The following is an 11,130-nucleotide window of genomic DNA, read 5'->3' as shown; positions in this document are numbered from 1 at the left end:
ATTTCAAGCTCAGAAGGGGAGGTCCTCTTTCCAGTAAAAATTTCCTCCTCAGTTTCATCCCTTTAGGGATATAAAAGCACAAGGCTTTGATCCTGGTTAAAATGCATATCTCCTAGGGAAGACATAATAGGATCAATATTTATCAGAATTCCTTCTCCCTCCTCCACCCCCTCTAATCCTGTAGGCTAGTCTAGTTCTTTCCCTAAAACCAGCTGCATGACTTGATTGGCCTTGAGGGTTAAAATAAAAGCCAGACTTCCTATTCATGCAGCCTTAGCCCATTTTAATATGGCTTTCTGATCACTGAAAATAAGAGGTCTGCCTATGTGGAGTAGAGCATGGGGGTGGGGGTGAGGGGGCTTTCAGACTTGATGAATGCCACAAGGCTATGGAAATCACCAAATGCTGCTCTGTCTGCCTGACCCATTTAAATATGGTAGCCATATCTAAATTAAATGCTGTATTCTTGTTGATTCTCCTTTCTAAGCTACGAATAATGTCTCATTTCATTCCAATATTGTATCTAAACTACCAGAGGATCAGCCTGAGCCAGATATTTCCTACTGGGGAATGGGGACTTTTTACCCCAGTGGAAATGAAATGAAACCTAAGGACAGAATTTTTTGGTGGGAGGGGAAGGAGGAGTTGGGGGTGGGAGATGAAGCAGAGGGGAGCCTGCACAAGTCTATGTACCAGCTAACTCCAGCAAGAACTATCAGAGAAACTCACAGGTGAAAGCACATCTCCTTGGGATATCCCTTCTCTCAGATGTGATGAGCACCTTTTCCCTCCCCCAAAAGCTGCCTTTTACTAAAATATTTTAAAATACCCTCATTTATTTGTTTAGTTTTTACTAGTCATTCAGAGGACACAATTAGAAACAGACATTTTAATGAAATAGCATAGAAAGAAAAATAGGACATTTCCTCCATTACCCCACGATACATGCCATCCACAGATACAGCAGACACCTCTAGGACACACTTATGGATGGGTACACAGGTAAGAATCAGATGTGGTCAAGGCATACAAATGGGAAGGAACACATCTCTGATGCTTTAGAGCTGCTAGTATCTTCTGGTGATGTCATCGTGCTGCTCTCTGTTGGTGTCTTCCAGTGTACTGTAGTCTCTGCCAAGTAATGCCCCAGTGGCTTTGTGGTCACTGATAGGAATGGCTCTGGTAGATATACGCTTATGGAGTATCTCTCTCCTTCCAGGTTCAGCTGGAGTCCTCAACTGATTTACAGCCTCTTCACCATAAGAGGAAGAATAGGTTTTCTCTTTTAACCTAAAACCCACAGGATTAAACTTAATTACTTTTTAAACCCCTTACATTCCCAGTATCAGACCAGGGGAAAGCTGCTTTTCTTCTCATAAAGAAAGGTAGATCCATTAGTTAAGAGTGACTATTCTCTCTGGAAAGAGTTTTTACCTCCATTGTCAGAGCATTTGGGGAACACAGAATAGCCATTTAGCTAAAAGCCCATAACCATTTAATCTGTCTTTGAATTTACTAAGGCTAAAGAGCAGAGCATTGTGCCAGACAACTGTTTGACGTAGGGTTAGAAGTTCCTTCTTATATGTTCCAAGTTATATATGTCACTTTCCCACATTAGGAGGCAGGCACTTTGATGTCAGATTGTTTTTTCTTTTTCTTTGGAGCCCTAGTGTTTAGTACATAGTGTCTAATAAATGTCTATTGATTATTTGTATCTCCTGCTGATTGGTTAATTGCAATGCCTAATTCCATTATGGGAACCATGTGCCCTCAACCCACTTCAAGGAGAATTCTACAAAGTTATCCTACAAGAAATAGATGTATTTGGTACATTGATTTTTCCTCTTACCCTGAGACTTTTTGTATATTCCATGCCAATTAAAAGGAGAAGGAGGGGCGAAGAACATAAGAATCCAAGTGGAACCAAGATATTTCCTTTTTTCCTTAATCTTTTGCTGCAGATTCATGTAGCTTTCATTGGATAGATTTGGTTTCCCTTGCTATCAATCCCCTATTAGAAGGGAAGGGGAAAAAAACTTAGGGAGTCCTTTCTATGAAGAAGGCACTATGCATAGTGCAAAAGACTTAAATATTACCACACTTAATCCTCACAATGTGTGGGAGGTTGAAGAAGGCAGACAGGTGTTCAATGACTTGACCAGGGTCAACCAGCAAGTAGGGCTAGAAGTAAAACTTGAATCCAAAACTTCTTGGCTCTGAGACCAGTTCTCTAGAGCATGATAACTACCCATTTTATAGATGAAAAAACTGGCAGATAGAAGGCTTGCCCAGGGTCATATAACTCAGTTGATAGCCATAATAACCTTTGGAGAGGACTACTGTTATTGTACCCATTTTACAGATGAAGAAATTGAGGTGGACAGAAGTTAAGTGATTTGTCTGGGTTCACACAGCTGGTGAGTATCTGAGGCTGTATTTGAGCTCAGGTTTTCCATACTACAGGGCCAGAATTCTATGTACTATGATACCCCCTTCCTGCCCCAGTAGGCGCCTCAATGGAAATACAGTGTCAGAAGTCCCTATACCATAGCTAGTCTTTGTGTGACTACTTCCTATGGGGGAAAATCCTTTGCCTCTTGAAGGAACTCATCCTACTTTGGGACATCTTTAAATATCCCAAATTTGATTCAATTTAAATGTTAAATTTCTTCTTCTCAAACTTAAATTTGTCTCTTAGCTATTTCCATTCATTAGATAGATCCTCTGTGGCCAGGCAGGTGTTAAGCCTTCAAATTCTAGAAGAGACCTATCCTTCCCTCCCTTCTCACCTCGAGCCTTTTCTAGACAATATTCCCAATTCCTTCAGCATTCCCTAGATGGCACCAGCTTCAGTACCTTCATCCCATCCTCATTGCCCTCTTGTGCACTTTCTCCAGTTTATACATTTAATTTCTAAATATGACTTTCAGAACTGAATAAAATTCTCCAGTGAGGTGGCTCAGTAAAAAGAGTGCTAGACTTGAGAACTCATCTTTGTGAGTTCAAATCTGACCTCAAACACTTATTGTGTAATGCTGGATTAGTCACTTAACCTCTGTTTACCTCAGTTTCCACATGTGTAAAATTGCATTAATAACACTCCTTATTTTCCAGGGTGATTGTTAGGTGAAGTAAATGAGATAAAGCACCTTGCACAGTGCTTGGCACATATTGATGCTTAATTAAATGTTTGCTCTTTGACCCTTTTCCTTCCTTAAACAGGTGCTGTTCCTATTACAGCCCTAGTCTTGGACACCGTTTCTTATTGTGCAGCCTAGCACTGCTACAGCTTTTTGGGGGGCATGTCACTGTTGGCTCATATGGAGTCCCTCAAAATCCTTTTTTCTTTTTTTCAGAAAAACTGCTAACCAATCGTCCCTTCCCATATTATATATGTGAAGTGGATTTTTTGAACCCTAGAATAAGAGTTTACATTTATTCCTATTAGAATTTGGGCTAGCCAGTCATTTTGGAATCCTGACCATATCATCTATTATGTAAGCTCTCCCTCCCAGCTTTGTGTCATCTGCCAACTATCATCTATACTTTTATCTAAGTCATTAGTAAAAGCATTAACCAACCCAAATTAAATAAAAATATAAAACAGATAATGTTATATGGTTTTCTAAATCAATATGCACTTGATGGGATCTGATTATATGTTTTATTTAGGTTTGACACTGCTAATGTGCTGAATAGCTTGTTGGAAGACCCTAATTCAAATCCTGACTTTTCTAGTTATTATATTATGGTAGGCAAGTTAGATAATTACTAAGCTCCAGGGTTGGGAAGGACCTTGGTGGAGATCTAAATAATCCATACTTTAAAAAGAATTCCTACTACATCATATCCAATAACCCTTTCCTTAAAAACCTTTGACCATTTCAACTCTCTGAGCCATAATTTCCTCATTTGGAAAATGGGGCTCATAATGTCTTCACTTCCTATGTCATAGTTTTATTGTAAGTCTCAAATGAGATAATGTATGAAAAGCATTTGGCAAAGTGCTACATAAATCTAAGTTTTTATTAACGATCTTGTAGATTCAATTCAATTTCAACAAGAATATATTAATTTGCCAGGCACTTATTATTTGAATGACCAGAATTATGGATTCAAAAGTCATGAAGGATAGGATGTGGGGATGGGAATAGCTGAGTAAGAAAAAAGTTGTCACCAGTCCTAACTCATTGGTTAGAAGCAGCAATCTTCAGGACTGGACAGAAACCCTTCCTATTAATTGCAAACAAATGAACTAAGTAAGATATAAACATTTGCAGTTGTCAGATTAATAAGACACAGAAGGCTATTGAGTTGGCGCTACTAAATGCTGTTTGGTCTTATTTCTCCCTCATCTGTTTTTAGTTGTCCCAAATGGACGTCCCCTCTCCTTTCCCATTAAACAAATAGGAATATAGGCTAGAAAATAGAGATTGTCATGGTAGCACCTGTAGAAACGATAGGTCCTTCATCAATTCACAGAATTCCATTTGTAAAGGGGTTGGAATTGACATGCTTTTGTTTCCTCCTGGCCCTGTGTCTGACTTCCTCTGGACTTCAAAATTCTGTCCTTCATCCCTTCCCTTCCCCTTTCTTGTATCCTCAGCATTTAGCAACTGTTAAGCAGTTAATCAGTTTCCTTCCTTTGTACCAGTCATTGCTCCTGGTATTGTCCTCTGGGACCAAACAAAACAAGTCTACTCCCTTCTCTCCAGATCAGGCCTTCATATATTTGGAGAAAGTCATCATATCCCCCTGGGTCAAATCAGCTTTAGGCTAAACATGCCCAACTCCTGCAAACCATTCTCAGCTGTTGTATTTTAAGGCTCTTTCGTCATTGTGTTTTCCCCACTCTGGACACACTCTAGCTTGCCAATTTTCTTTTTAAATTTTGCTGTCCTGAGCCAAACACTTCAATGCTCTAGATGAGATCTGGCAAGGGCAGAGGACAGTTGGACTCTCACCTCCCTATTCCTAGGAGCTACGCCCCTTCTAATGCAGCCCAAGATCACCTCGGCTTTTTGGTTTGCCACATTACACTGATGTTAAGCTTCCAGCCCACAAAAACCTTCAGCTCCCTTTCAGAACAACTTCTCTTTACCCATCCTTTCTCTAACACTTGATATTTGAGTAGTTGATTTCTTTTTCATACTCAAATGTAAGACTTTTCATTCATCTCAATGGAAGTTCATCTTATTACATTCAGCCTTATGCTTGAGACTGTCAGAATCTTATTAGATCCTGACTGACTTCAGTCAAGTGTTTTGTTTTGTTTTTTGGAGTGAAGGGAAAGATAAATAAGGGGAGAGAAGTGAAAAGGAGAGAGGAGAGCAGGAAAAAAAGAAGGAAAAAAGAGGAGAGGAGAGGAACAGGAGAGAAACCTGAGAAAAACCATTACTTTCCAAGGAGTTAGTCTACAGCTGCAAGTTTTAACAGGGGATGTATTCTCACCTGAAAGTGAGTGTGTATGTTTCTTTGATGAGGATTTACCATGTAATTCAAATGCAAGGTATTTGATGTACAAGTTGGCTGATAAGGGTTCCTGTCACTGTTATGGCCTCTGGAGCTATGAAAAAGTCCCTGTTCTTCAAATGCTAAGGAATGTAGTTTATTCTAAATCTGCTTTTCTTATGAACCACAAATCTCTTCATTCACTTACACTATTCTTTTGAACTAAATAGCCCCCAGCTTAGTGTTTTCTAAATAGTGTTTAATAAATGATTATTGAATGAAGCATAAATGAATTTCTCTCCCTTCTTAGTCAATCATTTTCACCTTGGTCTCTAGCTGTTAGATCTCCCTGGAATTCCCTTACTCTATCTGTACCCATCATTCCTCCCTGCCCATTCCTGAAGGCCCAGCTGGAATGCTACCTTTTCTATGACGATTTCTGGTCTAATGCAGGTAACTATGGGTTCTTCTGACACTCTCCTTCAGTTGGAAAATACCTCTCAAGGCATTTGTATTTTGACTTGGGCTGTATTTATTTGCGCAAAATCGAACAGACTATCTTCTCTCCTACAAAATCTGCCCCTCCTTTTTCTGCCCAAACTTCTTTTTCTGTTGACAATATCATCCTCCCACTCACCCAATCACCTGGTGATTCATCTTTGACTCTTTTCTCTTCCCACAGTCAAATTGTTGCTCTGAACTATCCCTTCGACCTCATGAATATTCCCGTCATTCACCTTACCTTTCCTAAATAAAAATTATCTCTCTCTTAAAGTTTCTCCCAATATTTTTGAGGAGTTCTATTTTGCATTGGATTTGGTCTCCCTTGTATCATAGTTATTTATTTATATATCATTTCCCTATTTATTAGGTCAGCTTCACAAGAACAGCATTTGTATAAGTGTGTTTTTATCCTTTATACTTAATATAATCCTTTGAATGGGGCAGGTACTTCATAAATGTTTGTAGATCTGAATTATCTTATTCTCCTACTAAATTGTAAGCTGCTTAAGAGACTGTGTTTTGTTCATACCCGTCTTCCCAAGAGAACCAAACACAAAACCCATACTGTAATTGGCAGAGACAAAAATAAATATTTGTTGTGTTGAGCCACAAATAAGAATTTAAGGGTTGTTGGGCCAGAAGGCTATGGATTCTCCAGGATCTCCAGGGATTAGAAGGAGAGTAGACCTGAGACAACAAGAATCTTCTCAGTCCAGGAGAGCTTTTAGCAATGAGAATTTCTCAAAGTATAGAGAAAGACAAGCTCTTTAAACCTGCTTATCAGTGAGCTTCATTATAAGTCAAGGGTCTTCTTGTATAAAACATCTCTGTCAAAATTCCACCATTAGAGTTTCATTCCTTGGGGTTACTAAACAATATAAATATTTTTAAAGGAAGGGTATATTAAACTTACTCTCGATGATCTCCATCTTCCTTGCAAATTAGTTTGGTCAGATGTTTTCTTCTGAAACAACCATCTAACATTAGGTCCTAAGGAATGGAACTTTTGTAGGATATTGAGAGAAATGCAATTTTTGGAGCATGGAACACTTGTCCTGCAGACTGAACTTACGTGAGGAATTGGAAGGCAGGTTGGAAGGCAGTGGGCTCTGGACAACCAAGGGGCTCTGGGTACCTAGTGCCTGGGAAGTGGAAGAGGGACATAAAAAGCTAAGAGGAGCTGGTGGGAGTGGTCTATACCTGTAATCCCTGCTACAAGGAAGGAACACTTCCCCACTGTGTTTTGAGCTGAAGTAGGGCTAAAATCAATGGGGATGGGGGCATTCTTACTGAGTCTGGCACCAATATAGTAAGATCCTTGCAGGTGAGTGATAGCACTATATTGCCTAAAGATAGGTAAATGGGATAAAGCTTCCATGCCAAACAGGCCCATGAGGGACTGCTGTAACTTCCAATTTGAGTGAGATAGGGAAACCTAGTCTCAAAAAATAGGAGGGGAGAGTGAGGAGGATGCTAAAGACAAACTTCTATTTTCAGTTCTTCTTGAGAGGAAATCTGTTGAGGCTATTAGGTGGTGTTCCCAGGGACTTAGGATGCTAACACTTCCTTACTTAGAGAAATTCAAACAGAAGTCACAGTTGCTCAATGGCTCATCCAACTAACTGAGGGTCACCAAAGTTCCATCTTAGGGAGGGTCAAACTTCATTCATCTCTACCTTAGTTTTCAGCAAAGTAACAAAATTGCAACATTTAAACTTTCCTTTTCCCCCTTCTGACATCTTTTTCAGGATAGATTCCCCTGAGTGTTCAAAAGCAGTAATGACACAGGCATTGTGGCCTTTTGGTAAAGTAGAAACAGCACTGAATATGGGGAAAAAGTTAGATTCCAGTACTGGCTCCAACACTTACCAGCTTGGTGACCTGGGGCAAGGCACATCATTTCTCCAGGAGTCTACTTCCTCATCTGTAATGTGAAGGGTTTAGATTAGAGGATGCAAATATATTTACAGACATTAATGAAGTGCCCACTGGGTGGAGAACAAGACACTAAGTGTGGAGAAAGATTCTCAAATTAAATAAGACTTGGTCTCTATCTTCAAGGAGCATCTGACTAAATATAAAATTAAACAAAAAAGCAATTGTCTGAGACTATAAATTATATATCTAAACTGGGAAAGGGGCTTCCTCTGTCACCAAGAGGCCTCTATAGCCAAGAAGTCACAACCTGATTAGGAAAGGGAAGGGAAGAGAGAAAAGAGGGCAAGGGGAGAAAAACACACACACACCAGGGGAGGGGGGGAGAGGGAGAGAGAGAAAAATGGTCGAGAAAAAAGAAAGGAGTTAAGGGGAGAAAGAGGCACAGGGACAGAGAAGGGGAAGGGGAAGGGGAGAAAAAAAGAAAAGGGAAGCAAAGTAAGAGAAGGAGAAAAAGAAGGGAAAGGTAAGAAGAAGAGAGGGAAGAAGAAGAGAAAAGGGAGGGGAGAGAAGGGGAAGGGAAAAGAAAGGAGGAAAGTTAAAAAAAGAAACAAATATAAAACAGTGTTTTATGGTTAGATGGGGAGGACATTATCTCTAAGAAGGTAAAAGATAGAAAGTTTCCTTAAGAAGATTTGAGTGAGGTCATTTGAGTGAGGCTTTAAAGGAAGGATAGGAATTGATGAGGTGAAGAGGAGGGAGAGTATTCTAGTCTTAGAGAGCAATGATCTCTAAAGTCATTTCCACATCTAATATTTTGTGGAAGTTATAAAGTCATAATATTAGATCTTTATAAAAAAAAAAGTTTCATGTAGGCCTTTAAAGAGAGGTCTTAATGAGTATAGGATGAAAACTTGATCTTGTAAGTCAGAAAAACCAGTCTGAGTTCTTTCTCTGATACCATTTATGTGACCCTAGTCAAGTCACTTAACTTTACACAGCTTCATTTTTTAAAAGGGAAAAAATAATAGTACCTACCTCAGGAGTTGCTGGGAGGATGAAACATACATAAAATGCTTGGCAAACTTTAAAGTGGTACTATATAAATATTAGTGTTATTATTTTTATATGTATATTCAAAATCCTGTCCCCTTACCATGAGTAGGAATGAGAAGTCTCTAATAGCTGGGAAGGATCAAGAAAAGAATCTTATTCTGGGAATTCTAAGAATCCAGGGTCAAGGGATAAATGCATCCATGCATTTCAAGCATGGCGGACAAACTGAAGATAGGATGTTCTGTGTCCTTATCACAATGGACTCAACAGTTTCCAAAGGTGCTACTATCCTATGTAATCACTGATTGACATTGCTTCAGTCAAGCTGAGACCTTTTAATGATGCTTAAAATGGTCAAGGTCTCGTACTGCATCCAGGGCCATCTCCAGTCATCCTTGATTGTAATAAGTCTTTTGTGTCTCTTCCTGTAATCTAATTTATCCTTTTTTGTCTTTTCTTTGATATCATATCAATTCAGAATCACACCCTCCATTCATGTGATGTCCCCCTTTGGCTGCTCCCGTATTAATATAGATATATTTCCCCCTATGTTTGTAGGTCAAATTTTCTGTTTAGCTCTGTTTTTTTTTCAATAGAAACGACTAAAAGTTTCTTACTTCATTGAAGATCCATTGCTTCCTCTGAAAGATGATGTTCAGTCTCGCTGGATAGTTGTAACCCTAGGTCCTTTGCCTTCTAGAATATGGTATTCCAGGCCCTACAATCCTTTATTGTAGAAGCTGCCAGATCCTGGGTAATCCTGACTGTTGCTCCTTGATATTTGAATTGTCTGACAGTTTGCAGTAGTTTTTCCTTGAGATTGTAGTTTTAAAGTTTTGCAACAATGTTCCTTGGAGTTTTCCTTGTGGAAGCTCTTTTCAAAGGTGATCAATGGATTCTTTCAATGAGTATTTCCCCTTCTGTTTCTAGAATATTAGGGAAGTTTTTCTTGACGATGTCGAAGAATGCTATCCAGGCTCTTCTTTTGGTCATGGCTTTCAGGTAGACCAGTAATTTTTAAATTGTCTCTTCCACATCTATATTTCAGGTCAGCTGTTTTTCCAATGAGGTTTTTCACATTTTCTTCCATTATTTCATTCTTTTTAGTTTGACTGATTCTTGATGTCTCAAAGAATCATTAGCTTTCATTTGCCCTGTTCTAATTTTTAATGTGTGATTTTATTCAGTTAACTTTTATACCTCTTTTTCCATTTGATTAATTTTACTTTTGAAGGTATTATTTCCTTCATTGATTTTTTTTTTTTTTTGTATTTGGCCAATTGTATTTTTTAAGGAATTGCCTTCCTTTTTCTAAGCTGTTGACTTTCTTGTATACTTCTCATTTCTTTTCTCCTTTTTTCTTCTACCTGTCTTATTTGTCTTTTAAAATCCCTTATAAGCACTTCCAAGAAGCCTCTTAAGGCTTGAGACCAATTTGTATCACTGGACCCATAATTTTGCTTCTGGAGGGGAAAGTGAGACTAGGGACTTTGCCCAGCTCTCCCTCACTTAAATTCAATTCAGTTGCATGTCATGGCATCATCTCTCTGATGTCATGGTTCTTTTCCAAGAACAAAGGACAAACAACATTAATTACTCTAGAATTCTGTAGCAGCATCCTTCTCATCTCTTCTACGTTTTCATTTTTTGTTCTTTGAAATACATTCCTGCTAAGGTGTTAACTGATAATTACAGAAGGTGTGTTAGCTGTGAATAGCTTGAGTATGACTCCAAGAGACAAAAAAGCCTTCAAGCATCCTGGAAGGGTGGGGGGGAAGAGAATCCTAAAGCTGACAAAGGTCTTAGATACCATCTAGTCTCTCATTTAACAGATGAGGAAACCTAGGCCATAGCCTTTCCTAAGCTCATAGGACATGTTAGTTTTCTAACTTCAAGTCCAGGCAAATTTTAGCAGATTTTATTCTATGGAATCATTAGCTTTGATCCCTGGAAGTACCGGTCCTGCAATCTTCATTAATGTTTGCTCCTCACACTCACTGTGCTAACAGCTACAGGGGTTAAGGTTAGAGATATATTCCAGGGCTGGAATGAAGCTTAGAGAATCCAGCCTCTATCCAAAGCATGAATTTCCTCTATGCTCTACCTGATGAATGAGCATTTAGCTGTCATTTGAAATAACTTTGATGATAGTGGACTCACTACTCCAAAAGTCTATTTTGGGGTAGCTTTTACTGTTTTTCTTAAAGTTTTTTAATTTTCAAAACATATGCATAGATGGTTTTC

At 38.9% G+C, this 11,130-nt stretch overlaps 1 protein-coding gene across 1 annotated transcript in view; it reads right to left on the bottom strand.

Moving 5' to 3' along the window:
• Positions 1-880: 880 nt before the first annotated feature.
• The window catches only part of KCNC4 (potassium voltage-gated channel subfamily C member 4), a 69,492-nt gene continuing 59,242 nt past the window's right edge, over positions 881-11,130 (bottom strand). The window contains exons 4-5 of the mRNA XM_031967246.1: positions 7,825-7,879; positions 881-1,290 (exon numbers count right to left, since the gene is read on the bottom strand). Of these exons, the coding sequence (XP_031823106.1) occupies positions 1,068-1,290; positions 7,825-7,879 (278 nt within the window). The 3' untranslated portion in view covers positions 881-1,067. The remainder of the gene's footprint in view (positions 1,291-7,824; positions 7,880-11,130) is intronic.

This window comes from Sarcophilus harrisii, chromosome 4 (assembly GCF_902635505.1).
Source record: "Sarcophilus harrisii chromosome 4, mSarHar1.11, whole genome shotgun sequence".
In the NCBI taxonomy this organism is placed as follows: domain Eukaryota; kingdom Metazoa; phylum Chordata; class Mammalia; order Dasyuromorphia; family Dasyuridae; genus Sarcophilus; species Sarcophilus harrisii.
This window is presented reverse-complemented; position numbering and strand designations above follow the sequence as displayed.